General features: G+C 37.9%; 1 protein-coding gene across 2 annotated transcripts in view; it reads left to right on the top strand.

Moving 5' to 3' along the window:
* Positions 1-17,750, top strand: part of dcc (DCC netrin 1 receptor) — a 350,617-nt gene that overhangs the window by 308,893 nt on the left and 23,974 nt on the right. For both annotated transcript variants that reach the window (XM_086097425.1, XM_086097423.1), the window contains exon 27: positions 1,525-1,833. In XM_086097425.1, the coding sequence (XP_085953551.1) occupies positions 1,525-1,833 (309 nt within the window). The remainder of the gene's footprint in view (positions 1-1,524; positions 1,834-17,750) is intronic.

The raw sequence follows: 17,750 nt of genomic DNA, 5'->3' as shown, positions 1-17,750 counted from the left end.
CACTTACTTATTTTATTTGATCAAGAAGTCTTGACATTGAGTGTTAACAGCCAGTTGTAAGTACTGTGAGGCTGAAAACAAACATTTTCCACATTTTTAGATGACAACAAGTTGGATTTTCTTATTTTAAGAATTTGCATAATCTAGTAATAAAATAAATAGGAAAAGTATGAAAACAGTCAGACAAGTGCAATAGTCGTTCGTTTCGTTATATTTACTAAGCTCATTTTTTCTTTGTTCCAGTACCAGCTGAGTGGTCTATTGGTAGAGTGCCTAACCTTAGACTTGGAGGTTGTGGGTTCAATCCCTGAATGGGTGACTATAAAAATAGGACCCTTTACCTCCCTGCTTGACACTCAGGCGAAGTTATCCAAGTGTGAAAGAATACTAATGTATTTTAAGAAAATTGTTCTACTTATTACAGCTTGAAAACAGTCAGCATTACTTATTTTAGTCTAAAAATACTATTTTCAAGACCGCTGTGATTGATATGGGCATAGTATTATTTTCTTATTTTTCAGAATCTTGCAGGTAAATTTAAGTAAAATGTTATTTTTCTGTTGGCAGATCATTTTGTTTTTTTTGAAGTAATAATTTTCGTATTTTAATATATTTTTTTCTTACATTTTTGACTGTCCTTTTTGCAGTGACCACAATTTTTGGCCAGGCCAGTTTTATCAGTTTGCTCTTGAAAACAATTTTTGGACACCGCAAAAAAAAAAAAAATCAATACCTGATTTTTACTAGTAATTTGTAGATGTTAAGTAAATGTATTCATACTATTGCCAGTTTAAATTTATTAACTAGTGGGACTAGTACCACACTTTGTAGATAACATTGTCTTGGTCAACAATGTCATATAAACAAAAACTTTTTGAAAGTAAAATTGTGCTTTGCTAGTTCTCATCTTGGGTAAAAAATTGCTTGACAAAAGATACCAAATAAGCAACATAAGCTACACAAGTACATATGCTTTGAACTCAATGCCAGGCATTTTTAATAATGGTTTGAGGTCTCTTTGGGACACTGTTCCCAAATAGAGACACATATGTGGATTTCCTTAAATAGCCTGAAATTATTTGTGAATTTTTTTTGCTAGTTGTGTTATAATGCAGATAGTTTGGGAGTCAAGTCCCCAGTGATAAATGTGCTAACTACTGTGTGAAGAAACGTTAAGCCAAGCTTTCAGAGCATATTTTAGGGATTTAAATTCATGAATACATACTTAGAAAACTATTAACACCCTCTGCGTAAGGAAACGTGGAGATGACTAGCTTAAATTGGCTTCAAACTTCCCCGCTTCAAAGTGAAACAACTGCCTTCATGAAAGTCCAAAACTGTGGCATACTACCAAGTTTGTTGATATATTTACTACATTTATTATGTTTCTTGCTTCTGTACTTACTTCTTTTTTGTCCTTCCTCCTCTATTACCCCCCCCCCCCATCTCATTTGCCTTCCTTCTAATACCTTTATTATTCATATCTGCCATTCATCTGCATGTCTTCATCTACTTCCTCCTCAGTCATATCCACAGATTCTTCCACCAATCCTCTTCTGCAGCAGCAGTCTCCACCACAACAGCCGCCTCCCCTCCTTCCTGGCTCCTCTGTGAGTGCTGGGGAGCATGTTCCAAACATTGGCCCGGTTCCTGGGGCCCCTGCTGCCACTACCGCTGTTGCATCAGAGGAATCCCAGGCAGGCGCTAGTCGGACCATACCAACAGCATGTGTGCGACCAACTCACCCACTTAGGAGCTTCACAAACCCACTGCTGCCACCCCCAATGAGCACCATCGACCCCAAGGTGTACTCCTCCATGCTACCACAATCCAGTAAGTACATTATTTTCTTCAATTTAATATGACACACACTCACTGTGGGAGGCATGTGGTCTACATGCTGATAATAATAATTATTTGTTCAATTAATTGATCTCCACAGTGATTCAGAGGGATTTTCTCACGTTATAATTATGGATGAATACATGCACCACAGAGTTCAGAATCTGTTTGCCTGCACTGGGTTAAATCCACTAAAATCGAGTTACGCCACCTGCACCACAACCTGCTTTTAGATTATCTTTAGTCTCTCTTCTGTCACCAGAAAGTGCGACAGTGGGTTATGTTGTATCCTTGTGTGACAGTCTTCTTATATGAAGTGTGAAATGATCCTAGACTTTAGACATTCTCCGATTTTTATGCACAGTTTCTTCACGCTTATTGCTCTGCAGTAAGAGTCTGTTTGGAAAAATAGTCACTGTAAAATGCTGTGATATAGTGGATAATCTGTGACATATGTAAATATGATTTTTTTTTTAATCTCTGATGTAAAGTGGCAAAAAATGAACCACAAAATAACGACCTTATTCATATTCGGATTTTTCACTAAGGAGCATTTGGTATGATAGAAAAGGAACAAATACAAATTAATAATCTACCAAGTTTTTCTGTGCTTCTTGCTGGTTGTCAAACTAAGCAAGTGCAGACCTACAGGCCTCTTTGTCTGCATCTTCGTGTGTGTAAAGGCCTAGATACACCAATCCGACGTCGGGAGTCGGACAGCATGCGCCATCTGATCAGTGTATAAATTACTGTTGTGAAGTCGGATCGAGTTGGAATACGTCGGGGGTGGCGTTTCCAGCAAATTTGACATGTTGAATTGGCGTTGGGCGTCGGCAGCATTTGATTGTGATTGGCTGTTAGCTAGCGAATCAGCGCACGGGGCAAGAAGAGCAAGTGGCAACGTTGATAAACATTACTCAACTTTATGGTGTTTCAGGACAGCACACGTTATATTAAAGTCCCCCATAAAAAGGAAACAATCATATTTCAGCATGGTTTCGGCAAGAAGATTTGCAAAGTCGTTTAAAAAGTCCTTACTGTATTTTGGAGGTCGATAAATGACACAGCACAGCAACAGTTTGACCGACTTCAAAGAAGGTGGCTTCAAAGCTGTGATCGATGTGGTAAAAAGACATCGTTTACATAAAAAAATTTTTTTTTAAATAGTCGCCGTTCCTTCACTTCGGCCCAACGTTCTCAGAGCGTCCAAGTAATGCCACGTTTGGAGTGGAGGACCCAAATGCAGGGAGGCAGGAGAACCACGGCAGGGAAGCATGTACTACTAAACACAATTTATTTAACAAAAACACTACCAGGGGTACTGGGTGAACAAAACCAACAAAGATCTGAAAAGACCAAAAATCAAAGTAACAACAAAACACCAGAGGTGACAGCGACAATGATCCAACAAAGACAAAGAACAAAGAACAAAACCAGGGAACTAAATACAAGTCAACTGACGAGACAACGAGAGACACCTGGACAAGACACAAGTGGCTGGGGGAGATGATTGGATGACACAAGGGAACAGGATGACGAGTACAGGTGCAAACAAAACCTTACAAGTCAGACAGGACACCAATCATAACATAATCACAGCCAGGCGGTAGTAATTCAATTATAGCGGTGGACTCACCAGCGACAGTCCAGGTCTTTGTCAGGCAGAGGACATCCAAATTGTTGGAAAGGAAAACTTACTCAAAATAACCGTTTTGTTTGTCAATGACGATCCTTGTGGGAGCAGCAGGGGTGCATGGCCCTTCTGTCCGGCGGTCTCGAGGAAGCTCTTTCAGAAGCTGGAGGTCGGCACCGCGTCCAAAACGCGGAGGGCAGCACGGCCGAAGCTTTTTGGGTGAACCGACGATTGGTAGCAGCCAGGAGTCGACAGGGTCCAGGATATGCCACAACAGAGTACATCCATGTGTTCGGGAACGAGAAGGGGACGAAGCTTGTTCCAGCGCCCGTTTTTGCTTCACCAGCTGGCCGCCGCGTTTACCCTGGCACCGCTGTCAACACTGGTATGAGCTGTTTAGGTTATTATATCCCGCCCCCGTAAAGAGGTTGCCGGTTGCCTTTAGGAATAATGACTACCGCCGCCGATGGTACGGAAGGGAATTACTTCTCGCGGATGCGCTGAAGGTACGTAATAGTGTCGGTGCGTATTTATGTCATTTTTCTACGCGATGTGCCGACGTCTGAGCCGATGCTACAGCGGGTAGAAGTCGGTCACATTTGGCCGACGTCGGATTGGTGTATCTGGGCCTTAACACAGACTTAGGAAGAGCCCATTTCATTTTGATCTGATCCATCTCCCCAACTGCTCATTTTCTACATTGGCAGAAGTTTACTTACTGGGTATCGATCTGCAGACATTTGCTGTAAAATATTGAAATATTACCAGCTTTTACCACAAATTAAATTATTTTATCACGTACTTATTATTTATTTGTTTAAACTGCATTGCATGACTTCTGCATTGACCCTGCTCAATATTGCTTTTTCATTTGTAAAACAGTGTGCTACAAGGTGCACTACTGCTGCAGAAATCAATTTTCTTTCTACCCAGATTATTTTCTCTAATAAAAATTATCCCTCTACTGTAGCCATCTCATACACGCTCTTAAAGAAATCCTTCATTGTAAGCAGTGGTGTAGTGGTACTTTGAAAACTGGGTATACTCAAAATTTTACCTACTTTTTTTTTTTCGCTTTTAGAAGCGATGAAATGTGAGGGAAAAGTAATCATTTGTTATTACCCACAATAATAAAATGATCATGATTGAATTAGGAGCAGTTTGTAATGTAAAATGTATTTATTGTGAGGTAAACATGAATAATATGTTATCTACTATAAAATTAAACTACATTATATAAGTTTGTTAGGGCTATAATTACTTTAAGTTAATGTATACAGTGTACAATAAATTGGTTAACGTTACTTAGACCTAAAAATGAGGTAAGTGGGGAGGGAGGGGCTTCATAGACACTGAGATCATCTCTGGTCCTGGCATTTGTTACAGTTTCATTCATCTAACATTGCAGTCTGGCATAACAGTCTTTGCAAACTGGGTTAATTATACAATTAGTGAAACAATTACGGGGGTTCCCTACATCAGTGGTTCTCAAATCGGGGGTACGTGTACCACTGTGGGTACGTGAAAACACATCAGACGGCACATGGGATTTAAAAATATATTTAAAAAGTAGCATACATGCATGAAACCATCTTGGGGTTTTGTTTTTCAGTTTCTGCTTTTACTTAAAGTTAACTGAATTAGATGTTTCAAATACCAACCTATACCATGATCCCAAAGGTGGACTTGTTATTTGGATAATTATTGCACAAATATTTTTTAACCATTAAGACAATTACTTCTTTGCTTGTTTATTTTTTGTTTTTTTCTGATACATAGTGGGACTGTGGCCAAAATTAAAACCAGACACAAGATGGCATAGCACTGTTTTGTTTTGATCATCCAAAATGCTTTGCGCTGGTTGGGGGTACTGAAAATTTTGCAGGGGTTACGTCACAGAAAAAAGTTTGAGAACCACTGCCCCACATGATCCAAATCTAGCTAGTTTAGGGCTAAGTTGCTAACTTAAGAGCCTAGCCGAAACGCACAGTTTAACTATAATGTATTGGCGACAAAAACCTCCTCTGTACATTGTGATATTGCCAGTAGTTAAAAAAATAACTGATTTATTTGTAAACAACTCCAAAACGTACCTGAATGAAGTGTTCATTGTATGTACAGTATGTTCGGATAGCCTGCATGTCGTCCACTCACTGGAAAAACGTTTATTTATTTCTGTCTCACTCACATTTAATATCATCTCGCAGGAAACAGATCGACCTGTCAACCAACTAGAGTGGCATTGGCACCCATGCGTTAGCAATAAAGTCCTCAACAGGACCCGCCCTATTCATTCTCTGATTGGCGCATCAGTTCTCATGCCTTTAATTAACCAATAAGACAGTGAGTGCAGGCCAATCAGTTAGAGGTAGCGGAGGGTGGGTCATGGCCACTGATCTATATATTACTGGATAGCCGTTAGCAGAGCCCCGGCCGGCTCTGGCAGAGCCGATCCAGTAGTATATGCAGATCAGTGGTCATGGCTGAATGGACGCAAAACTGACTGAAAAAGAAGTGGGTTTACGCCGTATACCCGCGTATCCCCTGGACTACATCACTGACTGTAAGCATATTGTTCCCAATGATGTGGTATGGTTTTCACAGTTTCACCAAGTCAGCTGGAATAGGTTCATATTCAGCCAGTAACCTTGGAAATGATAAGCCGAGATCGGATGATACATTGTAAATTGCATAGTGCACTATGGAAGAAATTTAGAGAAACCGGTATGAACAAACCTGATCAAGGGAAGACCATGTTTTTATCACCCGTAAATGAACCACCGGGAAGTATTGTCCCGGCTCCAGACGGCCCAATCCAAGCCTGAACTCCAGAGATGTGAGACGCTTGCTTAGTGATTTCTATGATCCATTCCCCAACAGTTTGCAAAAATAAAAATAAAAAGATAGTGGGAATGGTCCATAAAGCACACCAAGTTAGCCGCTCCAGGTTAGCCACTCTAGGCCTGGCTAGGTCCACTAAAAGCACTTTATTTACTGATTTTGAAACAACAGGCCGAAGTTAGGGATGGGCGAATACCGATATCAGGTATCGGTATCAGGCCGATACATGACCTTATTTCAAGGTTTATAATCAGGACCCAGAAATTAGAAAATGGAAAAATAGCAAATTGCCATTCTTTTGAGCAATTTTAAAGAAAAATGCTATATTGGGCTATATATTGGGCTTTCTTTAAAATTATGTCATTTTTTGGTGGGGGGCTTTTATGTGTCAAAAGTACTAGTGATATCGGTACTTGGTATCGGTATAGGTAACTACTCAAGTTTAGTACTCATACTGGTATCAGTCTGAAAAAATGTGGTATTGAACATTCCTAGCCGAAATAGCCCCCCTTGGTGGCCCGCCTGGAATTGTCCCGGCACGCTAGACAGCTCAATCCAGTCCTGAACTCCAATGATGAGATTGCTAATTTGCAGATTAAATGTCAATAGAACAAGTACCGGTCCTATGAATAATATACTTGTTCAACATGAGCCATGAATCTTTACCCTTCAACAAACATACAGTATTCATTTCTTTTTGGGTCTCTTGCTGTCATTCTTTTTATCACCTGCAGCAATGTGAGCATAAAACTAAATAATAATTGGAGTGTGTGTGTACTTGTGTGAAAGCATAGATGCATTAGGTTTCTGAATTCTGCTGGTGTATATTACACTGTGTGGGCGTACACTTCCATTATGGTTATGTTTACACGCCCAGGTGGCCTCAGATTAACATTGATTTTCAGCTCGAAGGAACATTTTTCTCAGAAAAAGCAAGCCTGCGGCATTTCTCAGCTGGTCTAAAGACCCCAAGAACAGCCATCAAAGGCCTCCTCCAGCCCACAACCCTCCTGGGCGCCCCAATACCTATATCATCCCCCCACCCACACTTCGAGCCCACAGAATGTCTCCTAACAAGGCAGAATAAAGCTGAATTGAGCCAGCGCATTTGTTTTTAGTCTTGTTTATGTTTATCCTGGGGTGAAAGACTCCCTTGGTGAAATGAATGATTTTTCTCTCGCTGCTTAATTGGACTATTGTGGAGAGGTGGGAGTGAGAGAACCATGGACAAAAAAAACTTGAAGATAGACAAAATCCTCTACGTTTGGTCAACTGTCTTCAGTTCTGATGTGAAGAAGTGAAAAATTCTGCTGAATCACTTTCAAGTAAACTTAGTTAAACTAAACTATTTCTCCTGCTATGCTTAATTTGGGGCTTTTGATTTGTGTAAACAAATTCAATCATTATATAATTTATGTTATGTAATGTTTGTACTGTAGCCTACTGTGTATCTTTATCATCTTACATTTTTAAAACAAACTAAATGCTCAACTTTGAATGTATTTAGGATTTTTTATAATCCATGCAGCATCACAATTAAACTAAAACTAAACTAAACTAAAAAGAGCAAAACAAAAATGCAGTAATGTAAAGTGTTCATCGAAAATTAGCCATTATTTTTAGTCCTAAAAATTATATTTTGTAAGACACTGTAACATGACGAAGAGTTTATACATTATTATGTCCTTAAATGTAGGAAATAAAAGTTTATTTGAATGATTAAACTAATATGTGTTGCACATAAATAAAATGAAATAATAATTAATAAATAATGTATGAAATTAAAATTGTGCTAAAATGGTTTAAAACAAACAAACAAAACAAGGTCTTTAGAATTAAATTCAAATGTACTGTACTAAAATGTTAAATACAACTGAACTATACTTAAAAAAATTACTTTACTTGAAAATCACAACAAATAGCTCATGAAAGTTTACTCTCATAAGATCTGATATCTAGCAATTTTCCATGTTTTTCTTGACATTAACCAAAATAATTTACAGTATATTTTTTCATCAGTATCTATAACATTTACAGTACACTTTAGTGCTTAAAACAGTGCTGCTTTTTTTTAAACGTATTTATTTTACATGTTTTCTTTTCTGTCTGTTAGTCACACGATAAACCTTTAGTGATAGCGGGCATTAGAATGAACAAGGAATAGAAGAAAACAAGGCAGTGACCATGACTGCAAATTCTAAAACCATTGTGCCTAGTAAAAATAGTGGTTCAAATAATCCATTAAAAAACCCAAATTTAAATAATTGTCTTTCCCATAAGGAGTTTATGTAATCACTGTTGAATTCTTAAACAAGTGAATAGCACATTGTGGAGTAGTACAGTCAACAAGTCAACTCATCTGTACAACACCTATGAGGAACAACTCAGGAAATAACTCATGAACACAATTTGCCATAATACACATTCATCTTACTATGCAGGTTAGCAGAAATGCAAAGCTGTTGCAGCACCATTTTTATTTTATTTTTATTTTTATTTTTTGCATCCAGACTACTGGTTTATTATTGCCATTTTCTGTTTGGGAGTGTTCATCAGGCGTACAGTTTCTATAGTGATTATCCTACTAAGTAAACCCACAAGGATTGATCCATCTGATTGACAGTCAGCATGTATATTTTAAGTGAGTACACTATTTACTCATTCAAAAGGAAGTTCATTGCATAAAATTGCCAGCAAACAGCTAATCATTATTATATTTCATGCAGCTTCTCAGGTAATCAAATGCACATTTGATTTCATGACAATCGTGATAATGACAAAGATAAGATTTTTTTTTTTGACATATTGTATTACACATGTACAGAATGTGAAAACAAAAATTCCCCCAAAATATTTAATGTGAACATGGTCTATATTCTGTGAGCTATTGAATCTGAGGGATATTATGTATTATAAAAACAAAACCCAGATAAGACAAAATCGGATCTTGCATTTGTGAGGGGAAATATTGTAATAACTTGCTTTGGTTGACAATGTACAGATGTGAATAATTTTGCAAAACTTGAAAACTGATCATGAATCACATAGACTCGTCTTAACCTTTGAGAAAATGTTAATGATCTCTATAGAGAATCAGGACCATTGGCTCTTGCAAACGGGTCACAAATACCGAATAAGACTCAAGAAGTTCGTAAGTTATAATATGCCTTTTCTGCTTTGTAATAAGTGAGTGTTAATCCATTCAGAGTGGAGCCATCTTCAAGGTGACATTCTGTCAAAAACACACATGTAGATTATTAACATAAATGTCTGCTTAGCTAAACCATAGCACTATAACATCACCATTTATTGTATGTATGTAGTCTACAGAAGAAGAAAAAAATTGATATGTTGCTCCAATAACCCATCTGTAGAGCAATGTTGGTCAGCTACGTTAAAGGCTGGAAACAGTAATGTGATCATCTGAATCTTTGTCTGAAAAGACCATTCAGACGCAACAAGAAGATGCTGTGTACATTAAATCCCACCTCAGCAAGCTCAGTGTGCTATTGTTAAGTATTATCTACAGTATTTTGACAAATACACATGATATGGCATATGTGCGTTTCAGTATGCATTCCCAAATCATATACCAATACTATTTTTCCTTTTAAGTCTCGGTTTGCAGATAAACCATTTAAATTTTTCACAGACTGTGTGATAAGGTCAGGAGGTAACCATAATCATAATTTTGGAACAGTGTGAAGATTCTAACCATACTTTATGGAAATTAGTCTGGTCTCACCGCCACAGTCTCCATAAATATGCATATAAAAAATTTATAGCAAATTATGCTCCTGTTTTCCTGACAGGCAATTGCTTACTTTTTGTTTTTCGTCTTTGTCAATCTTCCAAAGTCATACAGATGGATGATAAGAGCTGTTTACATGCCTTCCCAGCATATCTCATTTCCATTTACATTGTAGTCGCCATGAATTCATAACATTGTCTGACATGGCTCAAACCAGATATTGTACAGCCTGACATAGATTGACAACAGGGTTTTATTAGAACCAAAGTGATATGACAGGAACATGCACGCTGTTGGCAAACAGCAAAAAGAATACAGATTTAATAGAAAAAAAGATGTTGAATAAATTGGTGGCAGATTGGCTAACTGACACAAAACATGTCTGTGCTTTAATTAGATTTTTATGAAAAGAAAAATGGAAATCTAATATAAATAGAAAACAGTTTTGTTGTGGTACATATAATGTTTACATGACCGCTTAAATACCGCTTGTTAGGATGATAAGAAAGTAGTTACACATTAAGTACTGCAACGTTTGTACACTCTTGACTAGGGATGTTCAATACCAGTATGATTAACTAACTACAGTCACCAATACTGATACCAAGCACCAATATCACTAGTACTCTTGATACATAAAAGTACAAAAGAAAGACCTATATATCACACTATAGCATTTTTCCTTAAAATTGCATAAAATTAATGGCAATTTTCTATTGTCTTTTTCCCATTTTTTCAATAAAATACACGTTTTCTATAGAACACACAATAAAATGCATTTTAATGAAAAAAATAAATAAAATGAAACTAATAATCCAGTGGCCAGAAAAAGTCCCAACCATGTGTTTGTACATCTTTTGTTCATGATACTAGTCCTCACAAATACCAAAACCTTTAAATAAGAATACCCGGCATCAGCCCGATACCAATACCTGGTATCAGTACTCACCCATCCCTACTCGGAACTGTCACACAACAGAAAATAATGATTTAGTAAAAACTCAAATGGCAGCACGGTTGAATACTGGTGAGCATGTCTGCTTCACTGTCAAGAGGTTTTGGGTTTGAATGTCTGCTCAGGAGCAGACTTTCTCCCACAGTCCAGGATTTTGCATGCATGTTTGGTTAATGGAAGACTAAATTGCACATAGGTGGGAACAGGGTGTACAGAATTCTTCCCCTAAAGTTAGCTGGAAAAGGCTCACTCGTGATCAAGAGCTATTGGAAACGGATGGATAGATCAAACAAACATATCAAAAATCAAAAATACGCACACATCAAAAATACGCACACATCAAAAATACGCAGGCGCTTAGGACAAGGAAATACCAAACTCCTCTATGAGCTGTTGAAGTTGTGCCTCCAGAGACGAAATGTCTTCTTCAAGATACTTTTAATCTTTTACTGTATTTACTTCAAACCATCCTCAGGATCAATAACCCCTCCCCCTCCATCTTCACCTCAGAGTGCTTTATATCTCTCAATCTTTCACTTCGGCCCAGAAAAACCGACAGACAGCACTGATGTGACCCCCGGCAGTCATTTCACACCTTCAGTCTGACGTGTCTGGTAAATATATCCACCTCTCTTAGCGGACGAGCCGCCAATCGAACCAACCCCCCCCCCCCCAACACCTCCACCTTTCACTGACAAATCCCCTGAGGCTCAGCCAGACACTATAAAACTGACTTTTATGCTTCTTCTTTTTTTCGCTCTGAATGTGGAAGCTACAGCACTATATTGCTGCAATGCATTGTGGTTTATTTTGTATTTTATTTCTAGAGCTCAGTTTCAGTGAGTTTGATCTTACAACATGTGCAGAAGTGTCAGACAAATAATGTTGTTCTTCTACATTTTGAGGTATGTGCTAAGCGTTCAATCAGATTACTTTGATGCCAACTGCTAAGAGCCCATCGGTGGCATATTTTCACAGAATGTGGCAACATGGAGTATGGAGTGATGTATTGACCAGGAATTTTATTCAACAAAATTCTAGTCACTGAAGAGAAATTTACTTTTCACACTACTCTATATCCACTCATAGATTCAGGCAACTCACTTAAAAGCATGCAGTCAAGGAAAGTGATGATATAAGCCGGGGTGTCCAAATCCGATCCTTGAAGGCCACTATCCTATCCTGCCTGTTTTAGATCACAGGCCTTAAACTGGTCTGTATGTTTTGTTTCCCCTCCTCTAACACACCTGAATGATCAGGGTTGTTATCAGGCTGCTGCAGAGCTTTCTGATGATCTGACCGTTGAAACCAGTTTTTGTTTGTTGTTTTTGGAGGAGGAGAATAACATCTATAACATGCAGGAATCTGGCCCTCGAGGACCAGAGTATGAGACCAATGCTTTATATGTCTTCTAACAGACCTGATACAAATGATCAGCTCATCAGCAAACTTTGCAGAACGATCATTTGAATCAGAAATCAGATGGGTGTGTGAGCATCTGATTCTGCTCCACTATCAATTTTAAACTTTTAATGCACATAACCACCATTAGATCGCGTCATCAATGTCCCATTTTAGATATGATATTAACACAGCTTGAGAGTTCGCTATAGGCAAAATGGCTGAATTTTGTATCTACCATTTTTCTACTGCTGATTATAAAAGAACAGAAAAAGAAAGTGTTTGTTTTCATTTGGTAGATTCGGTGCACAGTATTTATAATCATTAAACACAATATTTTGTGGTTGTTGAAAATGTTAAAATGCTCTAAAATGGCTGGCAGTAATTAAAACTCATTCAAACCCAAAAACGTTTAAATGCGTTTTTTAATACTTTGTCCTTCACTCCCCAAAACATATTTATACGTTTTTCCCGTTTTTTTTATATGCAAGAGCATAAAGAAGGCTTTGATGCAGCTTCTGACATGAATAGGTGGCTTAAAGCAATGGTAGTTATTACAAAAAAATGTCCAGCAGGTGGCAGCAGAGTATAAGAGATCACCTAGGGCCATGTTGCAAAAAGCTCTTGTTGACAGTGTTTTCAACAGGAATGTGAATAATGATTAAACTTAGCTATATTCTAATGCTAATTGCTGCAAAACAGAAACATACAAATGTACTTTTTTGTGATGAAAGAAGAGACTCTCATCTTTATTTTGGTAGGTTCCATGTTTTTTTAGCAATAGAACACAATATTCTGTGGGCCTTGCAAAATCAGTCAAAATCCAGTAAAACAGCCGGGAGCGAAGGGGGTTGCTTCAGTGCAAATGGCAGAGCTACTGCGTTTGGCATTGCATTGTCCAGACCAGGTAGGCACTGAACATGCTAGAACTCACCAATCAATTGCAGGGCATATATAAACAACCATTTACATTCAAACCTACAGTATGTTAAATTTAGATTAGTCACAGAAATTAACATGCATGCATTTGGAAGCCATGTCAAGTATAGAGAGAACCCACAAACTCCACACAGGAAAGTCTGAGCTGAGATTCAAACACAAAACCTCTCGACGTACTAACCACATTTCACTGTGCCGCCTATCAAAGTGACCTTTGAATCTAAAATGCATCAATGTGACTGGATAAAATCAATATTAATTACTTTTGTTAGTAACTCTTGTGGAAATAAATCAATACGTGACAGAGTGACAGACAATGGACTATGATATTGAGCACATATTGGCATGATATTTACTATTCAGCTTGGCAGATTGATATGAACAGAAGGAATATTCCCCCGTTCATTCTGAACCCACTTTGCTCACAAGGATAGCAACAATCTTGGCATGAGATCAGTCGCACAGATGTATTAGTCCTTTGATGGACTCACTGCACTTCCCTTTTTAAACAAGTAGAGCTTTGAGAGAAAACTTTGCTATTAGCTGGAGGCCATGAAGCACAACACATTTTGCGTTAAATAACATACTGTGATTTTATAGATGTAAAAGGACATAAAGTGAAGATGTTCATTTTTTTCTGCATGGTATATTTAAACAAAATATAGCTCCTACCTTGGCCAAATAAGACAAACAAACCTTGGAAAAGTGCTTGTCTACTGGTCCCAGCGGACATGAGATATTTGCTTGTCAAAACCAATAAAACGCATAATTTGGATATGATGTCAACACTTCTGGTTCATGATTGGATCTTAACTAACCAATCACAATGGCAAATTGATTTGCATAATGCTCATGTTAAATATGTTGCATATAAGCTTGGTAAGTTTACAACACATTACAGCCATATTATCCTGCCGTTCACTATAACTAAAAACACGAGATACACCCCCCCCCCCAATGTTCATGTTGTTCTTGTAGGAAAAGAGTCAAAATCAGCACACACACACACTCACACAAAATTTTGCCCAGCAGAAAAAAAAGCTGGTCTGTATGGGCTAAGTGACATCTAACTATTGTTTTGGTGGTGTGAATTTGATCATATTTGTCCTGTCTGGCTGGAATTGTGTACATGCTTTTTACTGGACAACATGAGTGGGAACACAATTTGCACTTCCTGCACCAAAGTCAGGCAAATGTACCACTACACCATCAGTGACTGCTGTTGTTTCAAAGTAGTCTTAATCAAATTATTCCCTAAATAAATCAAATTACAAGTTAAACAAAACAATCTCAGAAAATTGTCCCCCTCAGCCTTATCTCTTGCAGATGTATAGGTTTAGCTGATCACCACTGGGACTCTAACACTTACTAGTCTGCTTGTTTAAAAGTTATTAGCTAATTAAATAGACTGAGGAACCTGCATTTAAACTGCAGTTTGAAGTAGAACCTTTTTTTTTCCATTGTGAAGCATATCTTTCACAACATATTTTGCTGCTGTGATACATTTCCTGGACAACTTCAGATTATTTTGTTGTGTCACGCATTTGGTTGACAGTAGAAGTCTAAATCCAACTCCTTCTTTGTCTGTGCAATTCATTGCGATGAAGACTGTCCCCAGTGATTTTTTTTCACAGGAGCAACAATGGATGTCTATTGACCAGAAAATGAATGAACGCTGTGCAGGAAGAATCAGAAGGGATTGTAGGTACCAGAAGCCTGGGGATGTGTTCAGCCATCAGGGGGCTGTGCTCAGCCATCAGGGGGCTGTGCAGGTTATCAGAAAAAGAAGAAAGAAATCACAACCGTTTTGTCTCTTGTTTTGTGTCTTTGATTTTCAATGTTTATTTTGTCACAATTCCCTTCTTGCTGTCTGAACATCTAAATTTGACACAAGATTTGGTGAAGAACACGAAGGCTTTAGAATGTCCATTAATTTTGATGAAGCTGTAGTTAGAAATTGTGGCACACCTGGTCAGACAGTTTCTGAGAAATCTGAAATTATGTTCTGGAAGAGGGAGGATCAATAACAGTATTACTTGATGGTAATAGACGGGTTGACTGTTAGATATGTGGATGGATGTTTGGGGTGGAAGAAATAACCAATGTACAGTGGATGCCTGCTCTTTGTGGGGGGTGATGCTTGCTCCTGACTGCAAAGAGTGAATTCCAATGCAAATTAGTTGAATAACTATTTCCCACTCCTGCTGATTTTATGGAGATCATCCTTGGTTATACAGTATGGTCGATCTATTTGTCCTGTTGAATCCCCCCCACACCCCCCTTTATTGAATCCATTTATGTTCACGGATGAATTGGTAGATGGTTAGTCGGTCAGACAAATTACTGCAGGGCTCAGACTTCCGTTTCTTGTTTGACGGTCCACTTAGTCACATATGAACATCGTCATTTTGATCAATCAATGTCAGTTATGTGTAATCAGATCAAACTGACCCTGCCAATCCGTTCAGGGACCTAGGCGTTCAAAGGGAGAGATCAGATTGTTGCCGAATTACAGAGTGAACAGATGAGGCCTGGCAGCACAATGGAATAGTGGTTAGCATGTCTGCCTCACAACCGAGAGGTGCTGGGTTTGAATCTTAGCTTAGTTTGCATGTACTCCATGTGCTTTTGTAGTCTTTCTCCAGGTTACTCAAGTTCCCTGCCACATTACCTAAACATACATTTAGGATTAATTAACACTATAAAGCCAAACGTATCATATCAAATACAAGACATTTTGAGTCTTCTATTTCAAGACTATAATATTCATTACACATGCATTGTACAGCTAATCCTTTAGAAGGCAGTATCACTCAGCTGATGGCTTTTCCAGCGACCTTGCAAGATCGGCCCAATTGAGAAAGGACAGACACCGATACTTATTAATAATGGGAAATATTCTTTCTGATTTTTGGAAATACTAATATGTTTGATATGTCTGTTTATTATTATGTATCAAATATGACACAAATCAAAAGTCATATGTGGAAGTTGATTTCCACACACCAAAAAAAGTTTGATTGTTTAAAAGGACCAATAAATATTCTATTTACAAAGAATCAGAATTTTCTCTCATATATTTCATGGTTCAGGCTTTATAAGGTTAAAGACTCAATTGCCCCAAATCAGCTGCAATAGGCTCCAGCTCACCCACCACCCTAATGAGGATAAGCAGTATGAAAAATGGTTGAATGGAAGATGAGGGCCAGAAAAATGAGAAGCAATATTTGGATTCTGGGACACTGGGGCTAGTTGTATCACTTTTTATACTTTTATCTAGTTCTTGGAATCAATACATCATATATAAACAAAATGTATACCAGATGAAAGACCAAAGACTTAGGTATATTTTTTGTATTCATGTCATTTTTATACCTTGTGTCAGTGCAGAGATATAAGCCATGAAATAGAGTGAGTGAACAAGTGACATGTTGCCCCACCAATGGGTAAGTTGTCACACTATATGGGGTAATATGTCACACTGGATTTTGCAACTAATAAAATAAAACAAGGACAAAATTATCCATTTTCTCCCCTTTATTAAAAAAAATACAGCTAGAGAAATTGTTCGTCATTGATCTTGAAAATGTATTAACGTCATTGATCAAACTTTAACATAAAATATTATGAAATTGATTAAAGTCCTTAGGAACTGCTGGCATGTAGGTCATAGCTCTCAGCCTCAAATGCCAGTTTTGCTTCCTTTAAACTGGCAATTTGAGATTTAATTTAATTAAAAAAAAATAAAGCATTTAGCTTAATTGATTAATGGATGGTTCATCATGAAACTTAAACCAGTCCTCACATGTGGGCATACTGTAGCACCATCAAAAACTGGAGAAAAAAAAATTTAAACAATGAAACAAAACCTTGCAAACTAATTTCCTCACTCTTCAGACTCATTATCTGGTAATTCTGGCATATGTAAACCGAGTTGCATTTTTCATTGGTCCATTCTTTGCATATGTGACAACAAATCCAATGTTGCCCCAAACTACCATGTTGGCTAATACTTGCTCTATAGTTTAAAGTTAGCTTAAAACAGAGCAGTGGCTGAGGCATGACAAGGTGCCTGAATCTCTCCTCTAACGAGTCCACATGATTTGCTGCTAGAATTTGTCTATATATGACACCTGTTTCAAAATATATGAAGTTGATTTTTTTTTACTTTGGATTGTGCAAAACAACTAACTGGCACTCATCTCAGCTCACAATGTGCTATTCTCTTCTCAGACAGTACACAACCCTTGACCATTTAGACGAAGAAAACTAGTATTCCACTTTTTCGTTGCGCCCTCTGGTGGAGAAGAAAATTGAAATGTGACAACTTACCCATGATACAACTAGCCCCGGTCTCCCCTACTTCCAATTACTCTTCGATTGAAATA

This window comes from Leptonotus elevatus, chromosome 15 (genome assembly GCF_054856555.1).
Source record: "Leptonotus elevatus isolate MCC_2025b chromosome 15, RoL_Lele_1.0, whole genome shotgun sequence".
Taxonomy (NCBI): domain Eukaryota; kingdom Metazoa; phylum Chordata; class Actinopteri; order Syngnathiformes; family Syngnathidae; genus Leptonotus; species Leptonotus elevatus.
This window is presented reverse-complemented; position numbering and strand designations above follow the sequence as displayed.